A 26,028-nucleotide genomic window follows, 5' to 3' on the forward strand; every position below is an offset into this window, starting at 1 on the left:
CCGGAACTGTTGGTGCTTGAACAACGAGGTGACTCTGGATAGTGAGACATGTAGACCTGGATTAGTGAGCATTAGGGCATTAAGGATAGGCGAATCTGCAGGATTTGGGGTGACACAGTCTGTATTCAGCAAGTTTATACTGCAAAATGTGCTGCTTAGAGGATTGACCAGGAGGGAACGAAGACATGATGTTTGTGTGCACCTGCCTTCTGCGTACCAGTGAGGCCACCAGCAGAAGGTGATGATCAGAGTCCGTGCACATATCTCATCAAGCGGGAAGGCAGCCGAGCCATCCTTGCTGACACAGCCTCTTGCTGTCACCCCCAGTCCTCTCTCTGACTCGGCTCTGATTCATCCCTGACGCCTCTTCTCTTCTCCCAAGGCCGATATTAATTCTGAGAGCTGATAAAACCCTGCCTGGCAGGAACCATGGGACTATAGGAGTTGAAAGCCAAGCAATAGCATGGAGCCACACATAATAGGATTACACAAGGTTCCGCTGGCCAGCTCCCTAAAATAATGATTTTGGCAAAAAAAAAAAAAAAAAAAATTACAAAACAGGATTATCTCCAATTAACTGCAAGGATATGAGAAGATTTCTCCAAGAAAGTGTCAAGATGGGACAAATGTATTTATTTTCATATTTTCTACTGATGGAGTTTCATTCATTTGACTGAGAGCCATTTAGAAATTTTGATAACTGAGACATTGTTTAAATTGAGTGTTTGCAATTTCTATGGAAAAGTGGTTTATCTTGGGTGCCTGGGTGGCTCAGTCATTAAGCCTCTCCCTCAACTCAGGTCATGATCCCAGAGTCCTGGGATCCAGCCCCGTATCAGGCTCCCTGCTCAGTGGGAAGCCTGCTACTCCCTCTCCCACTCCCCCTGTTTGTGTTCCCTCTCTCACTGTGTCTCTCTCTGTCAACTAGATAAATAAAATAAAATAAATACATAAAAGAGGTTTATCTGAGCAAGATTTAGGGGGATGCATTTAACCTCTGATCCTTCCAAGAGTCAAACCTATAGGTTGGTTTGGTTTTTTTTTTTATGATTTTGTTGAGGGGTTCCTGGAGGGAGCAGAAGACTGTGCTTCAGGAGGTCTAAGACCCCAGCTCCACTAGAATGTTCTTAATGGACTTTTTAAATTAAATTTATTGCAATAAAATATTTTTAACCTAAAATTTACTACTGTACATTCACAGTGTTGTTGCAACCATCACCACAATCCATTTCCAGAACTTTTCCATTATCCCAGATTCTGTACCTATTATCCCATCCCCTCCTCTCAGCCCCTGGCAACCTCTATTCCACTTTCTGTCTTTATGAATGTGCCTATTCTAGATATTTCATGTAAGTGGAATCATATACTGTTTGTCCTCTTGTGTCTGGCTTACTTATCATGATGTTTGCAAGTTTCATCCATGTTTATCAGAATTTCACTCCTTTTTATGGCTGAATAATATTCCATCATCAAGTATATACCACATTTGGTTTATCCATTCAACTTTTGAGGGCCCATTTGGGTTATTTCCACCTTTGGGCTACAGTGAATAGTGCTGCTAGGAACCTTGTTGCACAAGTAGATGCTTTCCTGCTTCCAAATCATCTGGGTATACATCTAGAAGTGGAATAGCTGGGTCATATTTCTATGTTATTCTTCATTATTCCTGTTCTAGAATGGACATATTAGTGCTCTACCTGATTACAATACTTTTTAACTGAAATTAAGTCCATACTTTTTATTGTTTACAAATAAATAAGAAAATCACTTTTCCTTCCTTAAAAAGAAAGAAAGAAAGAAAGAAAGAAAAAGGAAGGAAGAAAGGGAGAGAGGGAGAGAGAGAGAGAAAGAAAAAGAGGCTGGGGGCTCCTAGGTGGCTCAGTCAGTTATGGTCTGACTCTTGATCTCAGCGCAGGTCTTGATCTCAGGGTTGTGAGTTCAAGCCCTGCATTGGGCTCCATGTTGGGCGTGGAGCCTACTTGGCGAAAAAAAAAAAAAAAAAGTCTGATAAGTTATGTTTACTGATCCAGTTTAGTATTTTCCTAATGGTCTGATCTGATCTTTGATTTTTCCAAAGGGCACTTTGTTTTAAAGTGCAAGTTTATTTTCTATTCAGGTATGGTGAGGCCAAAAGATGAGGACACGATTGCTATTGAAAAAGTAATTTATTACTCATAGTTCCCAGGACAAAGGGGCAGGCGTGCCATGCAGGGCCACAGGCAGAGAGAGAGCTTGAGGGGACTTCAGGAAAGACTTAATTGTGTGTTCCAGAGAAGGAATGGGTGAGGCAGGGTAAACAGGCTTAGAATTGGCTATTTTGAATCATTTCCATGGGTTCAGCACCCTTCACTGCCCAAGGTGGCCCTGGGGTGACCGTGGCAGCTGGAGAGCATCCCACGGCGTAAGAGGCCCTAACAAAACAGGTGGGGGGGAGGGGGGATGGGCGCTGGGTTGGGTAGGGTGAAGATGAAAGTCACACCAGCCTAAGTTATCTCTGGGAACCAGCTAGCACAAGGAGGGACTGTCCTTTCCAGGTCAGCAAGGCCCAGATGTCAAAGCACCAGCTACAGAAACTAAGAAACATGCTTAACACGCTCTTCAGTGAAGTCATCAATCTCCAACAATGGGCTTCCAACAGTCTTGCAGACCTTGGACCTGAAACAGTGCTTCTCAGGGAAGCACCATGTGCCAGAATAACTTGGAGAATTTTCTCCACTGTGGTTTCCTGCTTCTACACTCAGGGCCAATTAAATGTGCGTCTCTGAGCACTGATCATTTTAAAAGCTCCCCTGGGGATACTCATGATTCCAGGCTTGAGAACCGTCGGTTTAGGGCCATGTTTCTCAAAGTCAGAACCTGGACCAGCAGCAGCGGCATGGCCTGGGAATTTGTTATAAATGCAGATTCTCAGGGGGCGCCTGGGCGGCTCAGTTGGGGTAAGCGTCTGACTTTGGCTCAGATCATGTTCTCAGGGTCCTGGGATCAAACCACATGGCAGCCTCCCTGCTCAGTAGGAAGTCTATTTGTCCCTCTCTCTCTGCTCCCCCGCTGCTCATGCACTCTCTCTCTTTCAAAATAAGTAAAATCTTTAAAAAATAATAAATAAAATAATACAATAAATGCAGATTCTCAGGCACACCCCAGACCTGCTAAGTGGGAAAGTCTAGGCATGGTGGAGCCCTTTGTGTTCAAACAAGCCATGCAGGTGATTCTGAAGCTGGCTCCAGTTTGGGAACTGGTAGTCCAGGGTAATGCACAGGTGATGACTGCAGGGTCCTCCTGTCCTGTCCCTCACCCAGTGCTCTGAGGCACTGGCCCCACAAAGCTCAGCTCAGTGTTTTGTGCGCCAACCAAGTGTCAGTCTGCAAGAAGGACTAGTGTTCCAGGTAGCAGAAGCAAGTGCCTCTTGGAGGTTCCCAGGGTCTCCACGCCCCCAAATCTCCAAGTGGCCTCTACAGTGAGTGGGAGGAGAGGTCGGGATCAGGTAGGAAACTCAGGGTGCGCTCTCTGCTCTGGTGGGCTGGAGAACCCAGAGGCTCCCAGACGAGGTGACAATCAAGGGGCCACCGAACAGCCTGATGAGACAAAAAAGGGACACGCTCAGCACCCTGTGTTGCTGAGTCTATGCTGTGTTACTTAAGAGCTCTCCAAGGGTCCTCAAGGTGGAAATTTTAATACTCAGAGGAGGCTGAATAAGTAGTAAAACTGTGGGGCAAAAAAGTGATTGAAAACATAGTACCGATAAAGGACAGAAATGAAGTAAATTAAGTGGGTTTTCCTTATTGGGGAAAAAAAATCAGAGAATAAGCATAAACAGAGTGGAAGAAAATATCATCAGGTGACTTTTCTCTAGTGACAAGAAACTGGTTCTGGGGTCACAGTCCGGCCTTCTTATCCCAGCTCCTCTTTTTAGCAGCTGGGAATTTGGAAAAGTTCATTCCTTTCTAAACTTCAGTTTCCTCTGTCTACAAAATGGGATTATGATTGTAGCCTCCTAATCATTTGTTTTTGGGATCAAATAGAAACAGTGGTGGTTAAGTGCTTGGCATTGTGCTCCTCACTAAATAAAATCTAACTACCCTTTCTGCTATGAATACCACACATTATTATTAGCACAGTGATCTAGAGTGAATGCCCCCAAACATTGACTATTCCCACTGATTATTACTATCAGGAGACTGAGCCTCTGCGTCAGGCTCATGTCAGGAGAAAGGGGCTACAACGGGCCAGACATGTCAAGGACCCCTTGAGAAAAATATCCTTTCTCAAAATTAAAAAAAAAAAAAAACATATTTGAGTCTCCTATTTTGAAAGACGCTGCCTTAAACAGAATAGAATAAGTTATGCTATGTAACAAACCTCAAAATCTCAATGGTTTAACATGGCAAAGGTTTCTTTCCCACCCGTGTTTCAGTCAAACTCAAGTCAGCTGGTGTGTGGCCTGCGAGCTGTAACTCGGGGACCTGGGAAGCGTTCATCCGGAGATAGGTTTTTAAGGGCCAGGCTTAGAAGTGGCTTATACTTTGTGGCTTTCACCCACTGATCCTAGTTGTAAAATAAATTTAATCTCTCTCTCCTCCAAGCTAATTATTCTTACACCTGGAAAGCCACTGGTCATGCAGAATGGGTGAGGAGAGCTCACCAACCCTCTAGTGATTCTCTTCTGAATGTACAAGTTGGTCCACACTCCTGCACCAAAACTGAACCTAAATGTAATCTGACTGGTATAAACTGAGTGGTACGAACACCTCCTGCGTTCCAGAGACTATACTTCTATTAATGCATCCTCGCGTTGCATTTTTTTGGAGGGAGAATGTAGGAATAGTGAACTTGCTATCAACTAAAATTGTCATGGGTATACAATGAATTCAGTTCCCTTTCATCAGTGTTTATTCTTCTCTTCAATCTCAACAGGAATCTCAGTTATGGAAAGAGTTTCCTCTAGTTTACCCATTTTTGTGTCATCCAACCATTCAGTGCAGGTGGCAAGCCTCCCTGGGTGTGCCTTGCCATCCAAATGCTGAGAAAGTTAGCTGCCAAGCCTTGACCGCCCCTGTCGTTTCTTAGACTGACGGCTCCCATGCTGCTTGCTGCAGGTACCATATCTGCGTGACTGTGCTGATCTACTTCCTTCCCCTGCTGGTAATCGGCTATGCGTACACCGTGGTGGGCATCACGCTGTGGGCCAGCGAGATCCCTGGGGACTCCTCAGACCGCTACCATGAGCAGGTCTCTGCCAAGCGCAAGGTAAGGGAAGAGCAAGCAGCCCCGACCCACCCTGGCACGGGCGACAGACTGGCAGGCACTGAGCCCCAGAGCCTCCACAGGCATGAAACATCCCTGGGTCTGTGGAACAGTGGAGGGGAGGGCGGGATGTAGGGAGGTGGCGGGAAGAAGTCATTCTTCACTGTATTTGTAACCTGGGCCTGCCTGTACAGGCAGAAGCCATTTCCTTCTTGTCTTAAGAGTAAATGATGGGACACCTGGGTGGCTCTGTCAGTTAAGCATCTGCCTTCGGCTCACGTCATGATCCCAGGGTTGTGGGATCGAATTCCGCATTGGGCTTCTTGCTCAGCAGGGAGCCTGCTTCTTGCTCTGCATGCCGCTTCCCCTGCTTGTGCTCTCACTCTCTTTTTCTCTCTCTCTCTGGCAAATAAATAAATAAAAATCTTAAAAAAAAAAAAAAAGAAAGAGTAACTGGCAACCTGTCAAGCTAGTAACATGCACACATACACACACACTATGGTAACCACTTTTATTTGTTATTAATCCATCCAGATATTACCGTGCACTTATAAGCCAAACAAATATACATTCTTTTCTTTGTTACACAATACATATTCTTTTCCTTTTTTTATATTCTTTTCCCCTCACTTCTTTTGCTTAACAATGTCTATAAGATTTTTGAAAACCAATAAACCAAGGGTTTTCTCATTTTTTTCTCTTTTCTACTTCTTTACATAGTATTTCATTGTGTGGATGCTAGTTAGTTTTTCTCTGAAGATTTCATGGGGCTAAAAAGGAACAGGTTACATCCCCCCGCTATTCATAAAAACCTCTGAAATCCCCTTTAGTCATCGGGTGCTTCCTAGCTGCAGCTGTCCAGATCCCTCCCTTGCCCAGATACTGCCCTGGCCCTTCGTTCCCCCTCCTTCACCCCTGCTGCCTCCTGCCCCTTCCTGGATCTCTCCCCCAGAACCCCCATTCCCCCGGGTCTGCCCTCCCTTGGCTTCTCCAGTCCCTGCCCAGAAGGATGACATAACACAGAGGTTCTCAAAGATGAGTGCGTCTCAAAATCATCTGAAGAGCTTGTCAGACACAGAAATCTGGCTTTCACCCCCCGGGGTTCTGAGTCTGTGAGTGCGGGATAGGGTCCCAGAATTCCCATTTCTGACAGGTTCCCAAAGCAGGTCCCAGAGTCATACTCTGAGAACTACTGACATAATCCAAGTCCCATGGTCCCATGTGAAAAAAGGTCCTTGTGGTGAAGGAGCAGGAGGAAAGAGAGTGTAGTGTCGAGAAGAGGCAGACGTGCTGCGGTTCTCACCCATCTCACACTCTCTCCAGGTGGTCAAGATGATGATCATCGTGGTGTGCACTTTCGCCATCTGCTGGCTGCCCTTCCACATCTTCTTCCTCCTGCCCTACATCAACCCCGACCTCTATCTGGAGAAGTTCATTCAGCAGGTCTACCTGGCGGTCATGTGGCTGGCCATGAGCTCCACCATGTACAACCCCATCATCTACTGCTGCCTCAACGACAGGTGAGGGCCTCGCTCCGCACTCGCTCAGGGGCAGCAAGACCATCTGTCTCTGGAGCTCCCGAGCACCCAAGTTCCCAGCCTAACTGAGCAGAACCTCTGCGAGGCAAGATGGAGTGGGAGGGACTGTGGCAAAAAAATGACCACACTGCCCAATCCCTACTAGTTACCAACCCAGAGTGGTTTTTTTTTTTACCCTTTTCCAAGAAGAACCAGAAATCCGTATTTTTGTGTGAGGTCTTCTGACCTTTGAACACTTGCAACTGAGGTTGTGGGGGTTGGGGGTGCACATTAAAACAAACCTCTGTGATGCATGCATATGAAGAGGTCTGTGGGTTGCAGCCAGTTCACAGCCTGGGAGTTTAGCCAGTCAGCCCTATGGACCTACGCACAGTGGCTGTATGTGCAGAGAGGGGAGAAAGGGAGGCAGAGAGAGTCAGCACACACAGAGACACTGATGGCACCAGAGCACCAGAGCATCTTTTCCCTTCACTGGTCTCTCACTTCTCTCTTCCCATCCACTCCATCACACAATTTGGGTAGCTTTCCCCATTTTTTTCTGGTGGTTTCGGCAGGACAGGGTAAGCAAAAGGCCCTGATTCAGGACTTGGCCACACTGGCCAGGAGAGCTGTCCTGGCAGAAGCAGCCAACCTTGGACAAGGAAGAGAAGGGAGAGCCCATCGGGAACGGTGGTCAGCAACAGGGAATTCGGGTTGATGTGCAGAGTCCCCAACAGTCAGCTCAGTCCCTCAGATGGGAAAGGAGGAAGGGCCAGGAGGAGGAATGAAATGTTTGTCACAGTCTTTCTAGCTTTCTGTCATCAGCCTACAAAATGCCTTCTGTGAATGAGATACTCAGGTGCTGTGAATTTGGGGGCAAGATTCTCTTGAATGTGTCCAGATGCTCTCTGTTAAGTTAACGCATGGATTCACCTCCTTCAAAGAGCCTGATGACTTTGCCCAAGTGCTCTTGGGTTAAATATCAAATATCCCAGTATGTCTAAGTAAAGGCTGATTCTCCCAGTCTATCAAACAGGAAAATTGAGGCACATGGAAGGGACGTGATTGAAGTGAGCCTCAGTCCACGAGCTCCTTGAGAGAAAGAAGTCCTAACGTATGGGTTTCCTGCCCGCTGATGAGCACAGCACCGAGCACAGAGCAAACACTTGGGGAGTGCTTTTGTTAGTGTTGAGTCGATCCAGCGTGGGCTGAGGTACGGGCGGCAGCAGCAGGGTTCAGGAGTCATCCTCAGTCAAAACAGGCATTTCCCATGAGCCTAGGGTCTGGTTCTGAATTCTGCCTTCATGACTGGCCTTCAAATTGCTTTGGCCTCAATGTCTCCGGCTGTCAATATAAACCCAGTAAAAGAGAGTCATGCTCAGGTATGCGCATGTGTGCAAGAGCTGAGACAGTGGTGGGAATGTCCTCTGGGAGCAGGCTGTCCCCAAGGGTCACCTCTCCATCTGCTCTCTCTCCAGGTTCCGTCTGGGCTTCAAGCATGCCTTCCGGTGCTGCCCCTTTATCAGTGCCGGTGACTACGAGGGGCTCGAAATGAAATCCACCCGTTACCTCCAAACCCAGGGCAGCGTGTATAAGGTCAGCCGCCTGGAGACCACTGTCTCCACAGTGGTGGGGGCCCACGAGGAGGAGCTGGAGGATGGTCCCAAGGCCATACCCTCATCCCAGGACCTGGCCTCCAATGGCTCCTCTCGCAGCAACTCCAAGACCATGACAGAGAGCTTCAGCTTCTACTCCAACATGCTCTCCTAGACCACAGGTCCTCAGCGGGGGCGGCCACCACCATCTGTGTCTTGCTTCAACTTCATGCATGGATAATGCCTTGATCTAGAAACCATCAGAAACACCCTCACATTGGGGCTTGTAAAAAAAAGTTAGAATGTTTTAGGGAAAATGTCCCATCCTGAGTTAAAAAACAAAAACCTGGATTCTTCTATGACTTTGTCATCTCCCACACTGTGTGACCCAAGGCAAATCACTGAACTTCTTTGAGCTTGTAAAATGGCAAGGTTGGGCTTGATTTTCCCTGCAATCCATGCCATAATTCTAAAATTAACTTTGGTTGTACGTGGGGGCTCATTCCAGGAGGAATCTTGTAGCACCTGGATTTGCCTGGAGCCCCTGTCTTACTTCAGTGAAGCTGTCCACAGCCATGTACACATTACCCTCCTTTTGCTGGTCTTCACATCAACCTCACATCAACCTTCTCTCGACAGGGTGAACAAAAGAAGGAACTACGTAAAATCCGAAGGAAAGATTTAACTCCGTCTTCTAAGCATCTGTGAAAAGGAAGCATGGATGCCTTCCTTTAGGCGCTTCAATCTTTCAGTGCACAGAAACATCCTGAGATTGAAAAGCTCGGGTTCATCTGCATTATGTCCCTAGGGGCTGTCCTGGGTGACCAGTATACAGAATATTTCCACTCATGCCAGCTAATGTTTGCTACAGACCAAGAATCGGGAGGCCTGGGCCACACTTAATCTATCTGAGCCTCTTTCGTTATCTGTGAAGCCATGGGGCTGCACGAGATAACCTAAGGATCCCTTTTAACATTCAATGGATCGAGAATTGTACAAGTTTTTTGTTTGCTTCACCAAAAATTGGTGGTCTCAAAAAGAATAGGAATAACAAGTCCAGTGACTTAATACCCAGGTCCTGGAGAGTAGCAACTGCTAACATGTGTCAATATCCATAGCAAACGTTCTCTGATTTATCCTAAAACCACAAGTACTTTCCTTCTTCTAGAACATCTTGGTCTTTGACAGAGCAGAGGACTTCATGTCAAAGCCTGCCTCTCTCCATCAGAGGTTAACAGACCAAGTCCCCCAGCTGGAGATGCCATTAAGGAAGATAAACATAGGAACTCCCTGTGCTGGCCTTTTGGGGTATCTTAGGGCAGGGACACTAATGTGGTCTGAGCTTTTAGTAGCACAAGCCATGTGCTCAGATGTCCAATGAACATGGAGGCTGCCCCCTGCAGCCCCACTTGTGGGAAGAGGCCACCTTATATCTTCCCTTCTGATTCTCTGAATCTTCCCTTCCTGCCGCCATGGCTTCACTGGCCACCTGTCTGTAAGGGGTGGGATGACCCACCCACCCACAGGACAGTCTACCAAGAGCCATGAATGTAATCCTGCCTGTCCCACTGAAGCTTTGAGGAGTCCAGCAGGTGAACACGCAGCTTCTTTCTGTCTCCTAGATTTGTGTTTTATCCCCAGATGTGGCTGAAAGCAGAAGTCTCAGGTACCATCCATGAATGTCCTTTTTGTGGTTTGAAGAATGGGTGCACCTGTGCTGCATTTGTGGCGCTGAGGGAGACCAGTGCTGCCCACGGGCCTTATAGCCTTGCCCAGCCATGCAGGCTGGAACCCTCCCAGGGGATTGACAGGCCTGGGGAAGTTATACAGCAGCAGAATAAGCCAGAACAACCCTAGAGCCGTATTCTGCAAAGCAGCATGGGAATGAATAAATAAACGAAATAAAACCAGCTCAGTGCAGATAGATGAATGAAAGACATAATTTAAGGGCAAAAAAAAAAAAAAATTCAATGTCCAAAGCATTAGTCATACTTCCAGTAAAGAATTGTACTGTGTGTGGATTATTCACTCCACGGGAGTATGTAAGGAACCAGCATGATTATGAGACATACCTAAGAAGAAAGTGTCAAGGAATTGAAAACATCCTCTCTATTGAAGAGGCAAGGGTTAAATTCAACAAGGATTTGTTGAGTACCTGCTCTGTACTTAGCTCTGAGCTGGGGACACAAAACTCCTCCCACTCTTGAGGAACCTACCAGACTGGCCGTGGCTAACTCGCCTGTCCTATTGGGTCCAGACTGCCCATCAGGCGTGGAGGCAGCTGAGAAGCACATTTTTCCTGTGATTCTAAAGACCCACACTCAACGCCGGTAATCAAGCCAACGCCGGTAATCAAGCCAAAGTCTGGGAACTTCAGAGAGCCTTTTGCAATGAGTTCACGGAGATTGATACAAAGGGAGCCACCAGTCAGTCCAGGGTAACTGAAGGGATGTGGTTGGATAGCATCATCACTGCACACCATAAGGGAGACTACTGGATGGTCGTGACTGGTTCAAATATGACAGAAGATCCCTGTCGAGGGCCCAGCAAGCCTCCCTCTGACCCACTGTCCGGCACCCACTGAACTTATAAAAATGTTGGCGGCTCCCATGTATGAGAAACACCATGATTTGCACCGTGCATGGGTCTCATTCTTACAGCAGTGTGTCGCCCTGGGTTTATCTCTTGAGCTTTTTCCTTGGTATACTGTTCAGTAGTAATAGAATATAAGACATCATGGGGCCATCTTTGTTATGTTTACTTCCAAAATGTGGGATCCAGTGGCTGTCAATGTGTTATTTGTATTGTGCCAATGTCTCCTCTTCATTCTGTCACAGAGAGGAGCTGATTCATGTCATGGACTCACAGTCAGACCATAGTACTTGACGGGTGGGTGGGTGGGAGAACTTTCTGGGAGGGACTGAGGGCAGGAATCCTTGCCCTGCTCACCCCCACCAGAATTCAGAGACACACTGGAATGTCCTTTCTTTTGGAAGGACTAAGAGGACTCCTGGGAGAAGAGGACTCAGGAGCTGACCTCATTGACCTGGTTTTTGAGAAGAGTCCTGTAAGTAAGTGGACAGGGTTCATTCCTGAGATTTCTGTTATCCAGCCTTGAATCCTGGAAAGAATTTCCATTCATAAATAAAGTATGTGTTTGACTCTCTCCTGATTCTGTCTCATCTCCAGGGAACCTCCGGCCCCTACAGGATGCTGAGCGGGGTGGTATCATGAACGCTACTAACTTGTATAGCCAGAAGGATGGAACCCAACACCCAACAAACTTAACTCTGTGACAAACTGGGATAGCAAGTGGTGACGGCTGTTTGCAGGTGGGGATCTGGGAAGGGAAGATGGGGGACTGTGCAAAGTGACCAGCAATATCACCTGTGAACAGAGCTGTGTCCATGCAAGTCCTCCCAGACAGACACCAAAAAAGAGTTACAAGTGCAAGAGATTTATTGGGGAGACACCAGGGAAAGGCGGGGAGAGGACGCAGGAGCAGGCACAGATCCTACCCCTGTGATGAAAGGGGGTGGGGAGGATGGGCAGGAAGAGCCTCAGACTTCGGCGCAGCTCTGAAAATTCTCTGGCCCAGCAACTCAAAGTTTGCTCATAGGGTAGCCCCACGATGGCAGAAATGGCCAGACCTGGCCCCCACAGGTGGTCACTGTGGAGTGGGCTGAAGCCGAGCCCTGCAGTGAGTCCTAAGCCACTGCTGCTGGGGGCTATCAGCTGATTCCCCACCTTCCAGTTCCCTTTTGAAGGGACATCAGAGCTGGGACCCCCATGGCTGCCACCAGAGCCCCCTGTGTTTAAAAACACATGTCAGGAAACCATTGGCAGAATTTGAAATCTTAATGGCAAAGTCTGTGGACCTTGGCAACCTGCCTCCTACTTTCCGGGACCACCCTGTACCCCTGACCTGTCAGGCACGTCCGTCAAAGAGCAGTGGGCAGCCATCAGCAGACGTGCAATGACAAAGGTTGGAAAGGCATTTGAAACAGGGAGTTTTGAGGAAAATACAAACAGTTACCCAACATGTTGAGTATCAGATACAAATAATAAAAATGTTTCCATGTAAACTAAAGCATCTTAAACTGATATTCTTGTATAAGCTTCAAAGGACCCACAGACCCCTTCAAGATTTCCACAAGTGACACATAAGACCTTGCATATGTGTGGGCGTGTGTCCCTGGGGGTGAATAAGCTGTGCAAAACCTGAACTTTCCCCAAAGAAATCATCCACCCTCTGGTCTCCTGAGAAGGAGAGAAACGAAACTGTTTGTAGGGCAGGGGCGAGCAGCCTTGTGATCCTCAGACACAGTGACTGGTATAGGCAGCCTTGGAGAAGGCAGAGCGGCTGCTGGGAAACGGGAAACTGCCTGGGAACCCCAGACACCCAAGTGAGTTAAGGCTATAGAACATCATTAAAGATGTCTGTGGCTGTAAAAACACCAAATTCATGATTAAAGGGCGTGCTCACCCTTCTCCATGAAACAGTGAATATTTGTTCACTGAGGAAGGGCTAACCTGAGTGGTGGGTGACCAAGTAATGTCAGGTATGGAGTATGGATTTTCCCTGTGGAAAGGCAAAGATGTTTCATTTAGTCCCGTGTGGGCACACGTGGCCTCCAGACGCACTGCAGACACTTAGCCTCTGGAGCCCCGGCTGCTTTGGTAACATGCCCTCCGGCCCTCCCGCGGAACATCCATGTCCATGAGTGTATGTGAGAGTCCATGAGGGAACAGGTCTCCTCAGCTCTGGAACATGAGGGGGGATTTCAGTCAGAACCCCAAGCGGAGGGGCGTGGGGTGGGGGGCACACCAAGCACGTTCCTCTCATCCATCTTCAAAGGTGAGGGGGGCACCTGGCTGTAGAAACTGCTTTCCTGACCCCCATAGGCAGTGTTGTGAGAAACCCTCATTTATCTGTGCCCAGTTGAAGAAAACAGGGAGGAATGGGTCTGAGGCCGTGAAAGGCCTATCTCACATGCACCAAATCCCACATAAAATGGTAGCGACTCTTGCTTCCGGCTTCCCTCTCAAGCAGCGTAGCCAGCAAGGAGAAAGGCTGCTGAGGAGAAGCAAGCGACAGCACTGGCATGACTAGATGGGCGCCTGCCTGGCCCTGTTTCTCTCCAACGGCACGTTGGCCACGTATGTGCCCCCAGCTACAGAGATTTCCATGCAGACAGATTCAAACCCGGGTCCCCTGCACTGTGTGCACACGTGTCCTTTCTCTCTTTCTGCCCTTTTTATTTCCAGTTTCCTTTCTTTTGTTCTCCACTCCGTAGTCCATCCCTGGAGGCCCTCACTTCCTGATGTGGCCCCTGCTGAAATCTCTAGGTTTTAATGCCTCAACCCTGGACGCCTTCCCAGTGCCCTCATCGATAAAGAGAGGGTTTGGTGCGAGAGAACGCCCACCCCTAACAAATCCCCTTTCCCATCTCCCCAGATCCCCCCCTTGCCTGCCCCACATACCCACCCACCCACACTTTCCCTTCACCCTCCAACCCTGCCTCCCCTCACCCACTTTCCCGTATTGAGCTGCTTTCAGGACAGGACTCCCGAGTCAGTCCCTACACTTAAAAGAAGCAGCTGCCCTTGCAGATCTGGCCTCCAGGCTGGGAGGGGAGAGCAGCAAACTCCAGAGGGCTGCCGGGTTCCAGTGCCATCCGCTCCAAGCCATGTCAACGTATGGATTTGGAGAACAACATTAACTCATGAGGAGACCACCGGCCAGAGGGAGAAGAGGAAGGCAGTGCATGTTCTCTGGGGATTGGGCTGCTCCTTGGCGATCCATGCCCATTGCCCTCTTGTTCCCTCACCACCACCTGGAGCAGTACTTGTTCTGGCAGAAGAGTCCCTCGGGGTAATCACTGTTGCTCCACGACACCAGCCACCTGAATTGGTCCAGATGGTCAGAAAGAGATGCTGTGACAGCTGATGATGAACGTGTTCAGAAATCTGGGGATGACCCAAACACTTTCTCAAAAAGGGAAGCGGGTTTTCAGATTATTTTATACCTATAAAGATTTGGCAGCTGAGAGTTCAACTTCGTCCACTAAACATTTGCCTGACAACCCGGATGTTGCAGGTGCCCCGCTGGGGATTCGAAATAGAAATTTCCATAGCACTGGGTCCCTGCTCTCAAGTCCAGGAGCACAGACAGATGTTCACCATAGCCCAGTGGGAGGAATGTCAAAGCAAGGATGCTAGAAAGCACACTTGATGCCACACCTCCCCAGATGTTACTAAAAGATCACTAAGTCTCCAGCCCAGTGTTTTCTTCAGTGGCAACACGCAATCACTCACGGGAAACATTTGCCGGTTGCAACAGCTCACTTCCAAAACCTCCCAAGTTTTCTTGTATCTAATGGACACCCTTACTTCTCAGGGTTGCGAAGTTCCCTAATCCGAGGCATCCCCCTTTCTACTGTTAATTTCAAATCCTCCCAAGTCAAAAGGTAGTCCCTTCGCAGTCCCTGTGGAATGGGACTGCCACCTCCTCTAGCGCCACTTCTCTCCAAGTTCCACATGGGTGCCCCAAGACTGCTCTCTGCTGCCCTCTGGAGGACCCTATAAAAATGCTCTATTTAAAAAAAAAAAAAAAAAAAAAAGGCGCTCTGCCAGTTGATAGGATGCTTGCTTTGAGGTGGCCAAGAAGTCAATGCCATGAGTATGATTTTCCTGTGCCTGGGCATAATTTGGGTTATAGATTTGAAGAAAGGAAGACACATAATAGAATACAAGGGGCCTGGAAATACAGACTTTTCATTATGGACATACATTCATTTGTGCTTCTGTTCCCACCAAGAAAACTCCCGATATGATGATGGGATCCAATCGTAGGGCTCCACAATGGTCTCCTTATGCCCTCTCCCTTCTCCCATCTCTGATCTGAAGACCCCACATTCCTTTTTTTTTTTTAAGATTTTATTTATTTGACAGAGAGAAAGATCACAAGTAGGCCGAGAGGCAGGCAGAGAGAGAGGAGGAAGCAGGCTCCCCTCTGAGCAGAGAGCCTGATGCAGGGCTCAATCCCAGGATCCTGATATTATGACCTGAGGCAAAGGCACTGGCTTAACCCACTGAGCCACCCAGGTGCCCCTGAAGACCCCACATTCCTAATCCTGGTGTACATTCTGCCAACTCTCAAATGCCCCCACGATGATCCTAACACTCCAGTGGGAGTTGTCGTACTGGTAGAATGCAGAGCAGTGGTCGGTATGCCCATCACCCAGGGATATGCAGAGGGCAGGGCCCAGGCTCCCAGCAGGCCACCTAGAGATGCCATGCAAGGTCCTCTCCCTAAGAAACAATAAGTTTCTTTGCTTCTTCTGCTGCTGCTGATGCCAAGCTGGGGCTGGACAGGATCAGTTGTCCGTCTAGAGCAATACCTGTGGGACAGGAAGCATTCCTATCAGATATTTAGGCTTATCAGGGCCACTCTTGGCTTCCATCTATACTGGCCTTGGATTTGGAACTGGACACCCTGGCTCAGAAGCATCGAGCCCCAGCAGCTTCTTACCCCTACTAGGTGATTGTCATGGATCTTTTTGTAGATTTCCAGGGCAGAATTCAGTCCCCATATCTCCTACGGGATGGTGCATAAATCCTGGCGACTGGACTAGGCAGAAGAGGAAATCCCACACTCCAGGTGTGTGCTCTGGGAGACCTCTCCTACTGCACTGGCTGCAGAATTCCATGGCCTGAACAAGACATGACTCTGTCAGCTAATTTCTCAAAAAGAAGATGGCATTGAGGTTCCATACCTGCATGAATCTATTCCCCAGCTACCATCAAGGCAGAATGAGTGAGCAGCCCTTGCCCTTTTCTACACATCCCCCTAAAGCTGGAAACTCTTTGGCCCTGGGTGTTCATGCTCCCTGGGTAGCATCTCTTTACAAAATGTTAGGGGAGAAGGGACACAGAGTAAGTTACCCCCCACGTCCTTGTTTGATAGAGGAAAAGAGCCTGTGAGTGAAAGCAGAAATGTGTGCTCTAGGAAAGTTTGAAAGTTTGAAAAGTAGAAAAACAGAAGAATTGCTTCCTCCTCTCTCCCACCTCAAATGTCACAATAAAGATGATGACAACTGTGATAACAAGTATTCTGCTCTGGATCTCCTGTGCTAAATAGTTCAGACACCTTACCAGGTTTCACCTTTGCAGGCCATAAAATCAATATTGTTATTGCCCTTAATTTAATAGGAGAACAATGGGGCATACAGAATAACTTGCTGGAGATCCAACCAGAACTGACTCTCAGAGCAGCCTGATCACAAAGCTCCAGGTGGGAGCAAGACCCCCCTGCTGTTTCTTGCATTCCCACATCTCCAGGCCTCTTTCCTCTTAAAGGTGCTGCAGCCCAGGCCAGAGGGACTGCCCCAAAACACACTGACAAATGTTAATTCAAGACATGATGCTTCCAGGAGCAGCCAACTTCCACAGCCCCATCAAATCAGCAGAAAAACATTTCAAGGGGTGAATTGTCCCCCTGTCCTCTGTAGTCACCCCTACAATTAGGCGGATATGTGGCCAGGTTCTAACTCTGATTTGAAGACAGCTTATCAAGGATTTCCAGCTGTAATTAATCTTGGCACATTTAGCCTGTGCACAGAATTCCCTAGACGTGAATTTCCCTGGAGGACACACCCTTCTTTTAGAAAGATAAATGTCACTGGGAAGGATATCTTATGTTTAAAACTAACAACTTAAAAATCTGTGTCCTGTCTATGAGGCCAGATTCACCTGCATATTGGAGGTAAGGGTGAGGACCACTGGACTGGCCATGGAAATGGTGCACAAAGGGAGAGTGTCCTGGGCCAGCTTGAACCAGATCATTGAGAACAGATCAACTGAGTCATGAAAGAAAGGTGAGTTCAATCTCCCAAAAAAAGAGTAGGAAGTTGAAAATTAGAGGGACTAAGTCAATTGTTTTAAATCCTAATGGGCATTTTAAAAAAATCACCTATGGGTTTATCAAGAGCTAGATTCCTAGCCTCATTCCCAGAGATCCTCACTCACTAGATGTGCATTTTAACAAACATGTCAGTGGCTCTGATGCAGATGGCCCGTGAACCACTGGGCAGGACAAAAAACAGATGGGAAAGTTGATGAGGAGGGGTTTTCACAGAAAAGAATGAATTATAATTTGGTGGATGGAGGCAGTTCCTAACACACAGTCTTGCCTCCCTTAGTCAAGGTAGACTCTCAAAGAACTGGGCTTCAGCAGATAGTTGGGGGCAAGGCCCCAGGGTCAATGCCACAAAGGGGAGGGCGACAATAGGAGGAGATGTAAGGGGGGTTACAGCTCAATCCACTTTTCGCCTTTGCCATGTCTGAGCCCTCACTCCCAGTGTTTCCTTCTAGAATCCCCAAAACTGTTGCTACAACACGAAGTAACTTACTATCCTCCACCCACCTCCTGCCCCTGTTTTTGTCTTCTTTCATGCAGGTTTGCAAAATCAGAATTAGAGTGCAAAATTTTTACTTCCCAGATGTCTAGGGATATGTCATTGCTTCCAACCTCTGGAAGGCCCCAGGGTTGAACTGTGTCCAGCTCAGGATGGAAATATTTTCCCTGAATTCTAAACCAATTCCCAGAGCATTTTATGGGAAAGCACTTTATTTTTATATACCCAACATACATTCCAATTTTATGACTTTTTCAATTATTTACAACTTTCCCCTTATGTTCAACTCAGATTCATATCCAAGCAAAGGAAGAAGTCTATATGTCAGAGCAATGTTGTTTATGTGCACAGTGGTGGGGGGGTTGATCTATAAAAGACAAACGCAGCAGAAGTTGGATGTATTTTCTTTTTACGAGAAAAGAGACTATAAGCCATAGCTATCTCCAATTTGACCCCTTTTCGGGTAACAGACAGTGTGATGTGCCATTAGATATTGCAAAGACAGAGGCAGTACCCGGCATAGGCTTGAGAGCTGGGGTAGACAGTCTCTGGAAGCCCTTTCTTACCCTCATAATCAGAGCAAGGCTAACTGTGAGCTTCCCCGAAACTCACCCTTTCAGCAAACATTTATCAAATTCCTAGAAATGTTCCCTCATAGATGATGAGTCATTTCAAAGAAGCAATGTTGGTGCTTTGGTGCTTGAGAAATACTGTCTGATGGTCCTTGTGACAAGCACTACGAAGCTTCCTTCGGGTCTGGGTGTGCCTAGCTCTTGAGCCATGCCTTCTACACCCCAGGCCCTGTGCTGGGCATCAGAGAGGTAATGAGAGGGAGAACAGGCATGGCTCCCACTGGCAGGCAGCTTTCAGGCTAATGGAAAGACATAGCATGCTGATCAAATAACCCCGCAAAGGAGAGTATAATTAAAAACTGAGAAAAGGACTAGTAGAGAAAGAAAGGTTTGGGTACAAAGGAACCTGGACCCAGCATCTGAGGGCAGGGAAGCATTTGTTCTCCAAGAAGGTGAGGCCTGAGGAGTGAGAGTAACCCAGACAAAGAGGAAGGAAAGAGCATTCCAAGAATGGAAATGGCATGGAGAAAGGTTGGGATGCAAGGGAATATGGCATATTTGAGGGACTGGAAGCATAAGACCAATGTGTCTGGCTTGAAGAGGGAGGAGACATGGTGGAAAGTGAGTCTGGAAGAGAAGGAGGCAGAGGGCGTTGGAGACACTTATGGGCCTCAGTAAGCATTATGGTCTTCAGTCTCAGAGCAAAGCTAGTCAGCAAAAGATTTAGGTTCAATGTGCTTTTGGGAAAGACTGCACCAGCTGTAGGAAGAACAGTTAAGAGGTGATTGCTGTAATCCAAGTAAGAGGACATGAGCACAAGGGGATGGATTTGAGAAGCATCTAGCCTCTCTGAGAAATATCTATTTGTTGACAGACTTCACTGGTTATGGAGAAAGGGGCGGTTTCAAGAGTAAATTTGGTGTTCCTTACCGGGTGATGGGTTGAATGATAGTGTCATTTACTGCAAAAGGGAACACTGGGATAACAGCTTGGAGAGAGAGGAGAGGCAGAAATATTCTGAGTTGAATGCAAGCTAACATTGAGACAGCAAAGGAGATATCCAGGAAACAGTTGAACATGCAGATTTGGATCTCCGGGAGCAGACTGGGCTGAGGAAATCGATTTCCAAGTCAATTACAGATGACAGTTGATCCTGTGGGCATGAAGAAGGTTGCCAAGTGTGATAGCATTGGGTAATCAAATGCGACATCTCATAGCTGGATAGAAGAGGAGTCGAATTGTGCTGAGAGAGAGAGAAAAAACAACCAACAACAGGGGAATATTGTGTCTTGGAAGCCAAGAATGAAAGACAATTCTTCAAGGGAAGGATTCTGTGATGTTGAATGGGGCAAACAAATTGAGGTAGAGGAGACGTGGAAAATGCCCAGTGGGTTCAGTGATGAAAAGATCAGTGGTGGCCTTAGCAAGAGCTATTGGGAGTGGGGTTCTGGAAGCAATTCACAGCGAGCTAAGGAAGAAATGGCTGATGAAGAGAGAGAGACCCAAACCTTCAGATCTCCCAAAAGACTAATTTAGATGGAGAGGAAGAGAAGCTTCCTCTGGTAGCTAGAGGGAATGTAGGACCAAGGAAGGTATTCTAAATTTGTGTTTGTTATTTAATAGAAAAGCCTTGGATGCAATCCAGTGCCTAGCGGAATGATAGTTTTGAGCAGGGGCACTAGAGTATATAGGAGAGAGAAGAGAAAACTGGTAGCGAACAATTTCTGGGAAAGCAGGAGGCTGGTCTGCAGAGACCCCAGTTGGAAGATGAGAGACAAAGGGTGAGGGTCAGTTAGGAGATTTGAAAGCAGGATATCAGAAAAATTCCTCTAGCTGATTGTTTCAATTTTCTCTAAGAAGCAGAAAGCAGGGTCATCACTTGTGATGGGCAGGAAGTTGGGGAACAGGGCTACAAGCTACTGGTTAGGGGAAGCATATAAGAGATTGCAAAGAGTCATTGCAGATGGTCCAGAAACTCTGATTCAGCTGTTCTGGAGTGGCCTCCTGATCTACATTTGTGACAAACACAGCCGATTCTGAAATACATGGTTCAGGGACCAGGCTTTGAGAAACCCAGCCAATATTTGGGGATATGTACCCTTTTTCATCCCCACGTGAATTTCACCATCAAGAATGAAAGAAAAAGTGTTTCCAAGAAGATTGTGCTGGTGTACACGATGATCTTTCTAATTCTATGTCCCTGGAAGGCTTCACTCCTCCTGGAGGGCTATTTGACCAAGGCAGCTCTGAAGCTATTCTTGACCTTATGTGAAATTGAATAAATCTTAATTCAGTTCTGAGGCAACTCAACATTAACCCAAACTTAGTCTTTTATTCTGACCTTAGGCCCTAGTTCTAAAAACTAGGGATGTATTTTGTCCCTAAGCCAGGTCCCACTCAACTTAATCCTTCTGTTCCAAGAATTATTGTAAGTGACAGTGTTAGTCATTATCTGGTTTATGAGGATTCCAAGGCATGACCCTCATCAAAAGGCAACAATACACAAATATGCACACAATTAATCTAAAATCTGAACATAATACCTAACTATAAATTTCAAGCAAGATGGATCAGAGCAAGATTTACCCAGTTTAATTTTGGAAGAAGAATAATGGTACAAATTTTGAAAAAGCGTTTTAACGATGCAAAGATCAACTTGCCACATAAATCATTTCTGTCCGTGAATTTGAAGACTGAGAAGGGAAAAGCGAATTCTACAAAGGATTTTTTGTGGTTTTCAGTCATTTTCTTAATGAACTTTTCTTCATCTCTGGTTCGCCAACACCCATTTACCTTCAAATCTCTTATTAAATGCTACTTCTTCAGAAATGTTCCTCCACACCCCCAACACTAATAGGCCCCCCAGACAGATCCCCATCATTATTTTCTCTCATTCCACCCTGTTCTTTTAAAGTCTGGATCCCTGTTAGACTATAAGTCCTATGAGGAGCCCAAGTTAGTATTATGATCCAAGATACACCCATTTCCTAGTACAATATCGGCACAAAGGGCTGAATTTAGATTAATTAGATTAGCTCCATAAATACCTATTGAGTAAATAACTGAATATACATTAGGGAGTCAACCTTCCCCCATCCTTGCTGGTTTCTAGAGCAACATGCTGGGAGACCCCCAGCTGACACTGCGACATCCAGGCAAGAGATTCTTTTTTTTTTTTTTTTGAAGATTTTATTCATTTACTTATTTGACAGACAGAGATCACAAGTAGGCGGAGAGGCAGGCAGAGAGAGAGAGAGAGAGAGAGAGGAGGAAGCAGGCTCCCCGCTGAGCAGAGAGCCCGATGCGGGGCTCAATCCCAGGACCCTGGGATCGTGACCTGAGCCAAAGGCAGAGGCTTTAACCCACTGAGCCACCAGGTGCCCCCAGGCAAGAGATTCTAAGGCAGTGGCTCTCAAACCTTTGTGACTGCCACTTAGAGAAAGACGCACCGGCAGACAAAGAACCATAAGGATAACACAAGCACATTTTGAGGGAATCAAACAGACATTAACTTTAGCAATACTTCGATGCAAATGTAAACGATAACACATTGTAGGATTAACCAAACAACCCTCAGAAAAAGAAATGAATACTTTAAAAATCAAGAACAGTTGCCATTCAGTTACCGTCCCAACAAACTTGGAATTCTGCTGCTGATAAACGGATAACAAGCCATCCCACTCTCTGGTCTTGGCAGCATTACTCGACGCTGTGGAGCGTCCAGGCTTACTGGTAGACTGCTGAATTAGAATCCTCAGGAAATTCTAGATAGTATTAACGTGAGTTTTTTGAGTACCAAAAAACAGTAGTACACCTAGTAATTATTAGTAAGCAACTTACTAAAAGTCTATGGAATTGTCTGCCTTGCCTATAAGAACTTGGGATTTTTTATTCATCCCCTGTTCATCTCAAGGACCCTCATGGGTTATCAGATGACTCAGAATCATATCTGAGTATTATTGGTCTAGGAGATATGCAATCCAGCCATTTCTCTAGCTCCCCTCTCTTGGATCCAGTGAGGACAACAGACCGTCCCCACACTTGGACCACATTAGCTGTGGCTCCTGCCGGCCACCTTCCTTAAGTTCTATTAATATCATGTTCTTGGTTAGAGCTGTTTTAAGAAAAAACTAAATGAAATCCACTTCTGCATTTGCTACAAAAGTCACTGTGAATATTACCAATTTTTTTATTATGTAACTTATATATAACTTTTATATAATTAAGGTAAGGACGACATAGTGTTTGAGTTCATTACATGCCCCTCACAGTTCTAAGGGCTCACACATTTTGTTTCATGGAGTCTTTCCATCTCTCTAAGGGGGAAAGTACTAGCATTAATGCATTTATCCACAATGTCACACCACACTCCTTAATCTCGGCCTGAGAATTTCTTTTCGAATTTACTGCCAGAAAAACGTTCACTCTATTGGGAAACTGGTGTACTCCCTCCTTCTGATCATAAGTAGTGTAATATTTATTGCTTGCCTCTTATCCCTGGATTCCAGGAAATGTGCCAGAGAGTTTGGGTCTTGTATACTGGCGGGTACCGTCTTATCATCAGTACATTATTTCCACTTATTTTTCTGTGTACTGACTTTCTATTTCCATTTTATTTGCCTTTGTCCTCCTTGCTACTAATTACCCTCAGAACTTTTTGGAAACAAGAAAGGCAGAAGTCAATTTAGTTAAATAAACAAAAAAATATACTTTGAGCTTAACCTGAGAGCACTACGTCTGAGAAATCTGTGAATGGAGATTGAGACCACAATCCCACAACTCGGGGATGAGTTTGAAATCATTCCGGAAACCAAATATCATTTTCTGAACCTTCTAGGATATGGTGACTGTTCATATACTTTTTTTAAAAAGTGCAGTTATTAAATACCATCCAGGGAAAGCCCTGTGTAAAAAAAACCTTTTGTCCAGGACATCAGAGGCCTTTAAAGAGAGGGAACATGCTGCTATTACAGAAACCAGACTGGAAGCAGGTATCTTTGTCACTGAGCATCTGTTACATGCCTCTTCCTGTAATATGAATACACTATTAAAAGAACATATTTTATTTATAGAATAACTTGACTTTAAACATGCATGTGTTGCTAGGAGTCAGGGTAATGACCACACTCTGTTTTTTCTCTGGCAAATGAGCACAGCTGTCCATAAGGGTCACCATAGGAGAAAATTTTTTAAAAAATGCATGCAGAACAAACAGGGCATACCACAACTCGTTCTTTTTATCTAAAAAGGGGTTGGTATTGCAGTTTGCCTCAAGCAATGGGTCTAGAAATGCCAGCAGCTATTTTGACAGCTAAATGCCAGATAAATTTCAGCAGATATGACAACCATGAAATATGTCCTTCTTCCCCTTAAGACTCTTAAAATTCCTTGGGAGAAGATGGTTTCAAGTTTAATAATAAATGTAGTCACTGTCCAGATTTCATCTGAAAAAAAAAAATCTGAACACAAAATAATCGAGAGAGAAAGACATCAAAACTTGCATTTCTTTTTGTGTCTCCAGTTAGATTTTCTCAGCCTGTTTATGCTGCAATTTGGGGCAAACCTTCTAGAATTCTGGACATCAACTCCATGATCACTTCAATGGCTCTAACTGTTCTTGGAAATAGTGCCCGCCATCTGAATGTTGAATGCTCAGAATCTCTAGCCTCATCAGTGTTCCAAAGGAGTTCTGAGTCTTCCCTTTGAAAGTTTATGTCTCAAATGACTGGTCTGGTTTATCATGAATTTGTAATCATTTTTTAAAGACCTGATGTGTTCAGTTTACTTCCTCTTAAACATCAGAGTGCTTGGTTAAGGTCTGGGAGTATGCATCTGATTTAAAGAATTTCTTATCTAATAAGATACTCTATCTCCCCCCACCCTCCCACCACCACCAAAGCAAAAACCACACTTACAGCCTTGGAATGAAGAGAGGTAACCAATATTTGCATCCAAGAAGAATGATCAAGGCTCTGTTCTTTGCCCCTCTTCCATTTAGACCTGCACTTCTCAACTATAATGTGCACATGAATATGTAGATTATACCTATGCATATGTAAATTTTGCATAGCAATATATAATGTGCCGAAGGGGGGCTGAAATCTGCCATCCTAACAAGCTCCCAGGTGATGCTGGCGGTGCCGTAGCCAGGAGCACAGGGTCTAGAGCAGTGTGCCACAGATGTCATTGTAAATGTTCTAGTAGCCACATTAAAAAACTAAAAGGGAACAAGTGGAAACAATTTAACAATATATCTTAACCCAACACATCCAAAAATGATCAGTTCAACAGGTAATCAATACAAAATTTACTGAGATATTTTGCATTCTTTTTTTCATACTAAGTCTTAAAAATCAGGTATGCATTTTACGGGTACAGCACATCTCCAGTTACACTCGCCACATTTCCAGTGTTCAGGGGCTATGCTGCTCCACCGAACAGCATAGGTCCCGAAAGCCTCACTGTCTTCCCAGGAGGAATTCTGGTCAGTAGCTCTTGAGTGTTAGGCTGATGGATGTTGGGATGGGAGATGGCTCCCAATCATGTCATCTGGGCAGAGACCGGCAATTCTAATTTGGAAGATGAGTTTATTCAAAACCAGTAGAGCCTCCCTGGGTGGTAGGAGCCTCTAATGTTTAGGGCACAGATAACCCTCCACATTGTCTCCTGGGTCTTGGCACTTCCTGATTATAACTTAAAAGAGGCCCAGAGTGAAAGATGGGGCACATTAAGTTGTGTGAGACAGGAAACATTAAGCCATAGGTAAGCACCAAGGGGTACCACAGAACCTATAGTCCTCACTTAGGAGATTGGAGTTTTATTCTAAGAGCTTTGGGGAGCCATTGAAAAATTTTAAACAGAGAAACATGGTACGATCAGGGTTTTGTTTTGTTTTTTTTTTTTAGAAAGATCTTTAGCAATAACAGAAAAATTTTCTGGAAGAAGACAAGATTGATGGCAAGGAACTTAGGGAAGTTTTTCAGAAATCCAGGCAAAATATGATAATGATCTAAGTTAGGAAACTAGTTCTGTGGTTGGAAGGGGTAAAAAGAGTAAAATGGATTTTATTGATAGGTCTTGTTGGTTGAGAGAGAAGAATCCAGGATGATGAGTGTATCAGGAAGGGCCCCAGTAGGAAACAGCATCCTTGAATCCGGAGAACTCAGGGAGGACGGTATGAGGACATTGTTTACGGAAGTGCGGGGGGCCACCTCTGGCTCTGAAGACACAAAAGAAGGGAGCAGTGACTGGACCCAGAAGGAGAGGTTGGTGGACAAGGGCTCTAAGAGAGGAACGGTGACACAACCAGACAGAGACAAGCCAGCAAAGCCAGGCTAGACTGGAAGTTAGGTGTACTTTACATTTCTGGAGAAACCGCCAAACTGCTGTTTCATCTGTTCCAGAAAGTTTGCTCGGTATACTCCCTATCAAGAGTATAGAATAATTCCTATGTTTCTTACTTCTTATAAACAATGTATATTATCCATCTTTTTTAAAAATGTTGCCTGTTATGATGGTTAATTTTATGTGTTAACTAGGCTAGACCATGGACTTCAAACATTTGGGCAAACACCAGTCTAGATGTTGCTCTGAATGCATTTTTTAGATGAAATTGACATTGAAATCAGTAGAGTTTGAGAAAAGCAGATTACCTTCAATAACATGAGGACTCCCAATCAGT

The 26,028-nt window shown here is 45.9% G+C and overlaps 1 protein-coding gene across 4 annotated transcripts in view; it reads left to right on the forward strand.

Annotated features, from left to right (window-relative positions):
• The window catches only part of TACR1 (tachykinin receptor 1), a 171,637-nt gene extending 162,399 nt beyond the window's left edge, over positions 1 to 9,238 (forward strand). For 3 of the 4 annotated variants that reach the window (XM_032880699.1, XM_032880697.1, XM_032880700.1), the window contains 3 exons: positions 5,097 to 5,247; positions 6,568 to 6,764; positions 8,240 to 8,652. In XM_032880699.1, the coding sequence (XP_032736590.1) occupies positions 5,097 to 5,247; positions 6,568 to 6,764; positions 8,240 to 8,531 (640 nt within the window). In that variant the 3' untranslated portion in view covers positions 8,532 to 8,652. Of the gene's footprint in view, positions 1 to 5,096; positions 5,248 to 6,567; positions 6,765 to 8,239; positions 8,653 to 8,995 lie in introns of those variants that run through there. The other variant, XM_032880698.1, reaches the window with a different exon arrangement.
• Positions 9,239 to 26,028: the final 16,790 nt, after the last annotated feature.

The sequence above is a fragment of the Lontra canadensis genome, unplaced genomic scaffold, assembly GCF_010015895.1.
Source record: "Lontra canadensis isolate GAN:19392208 unplaced genomic scaffold, GSC_riverotter_1.0 scaffold71, whole genome shotgun sequence".
NCBI classification, from domain to species: domain Eukaryota; kingdom Metazoa; phylum Chordata; class Mammalia; order Carnivora; family Mustelidae; genus Lontra; species Lontra canadensis.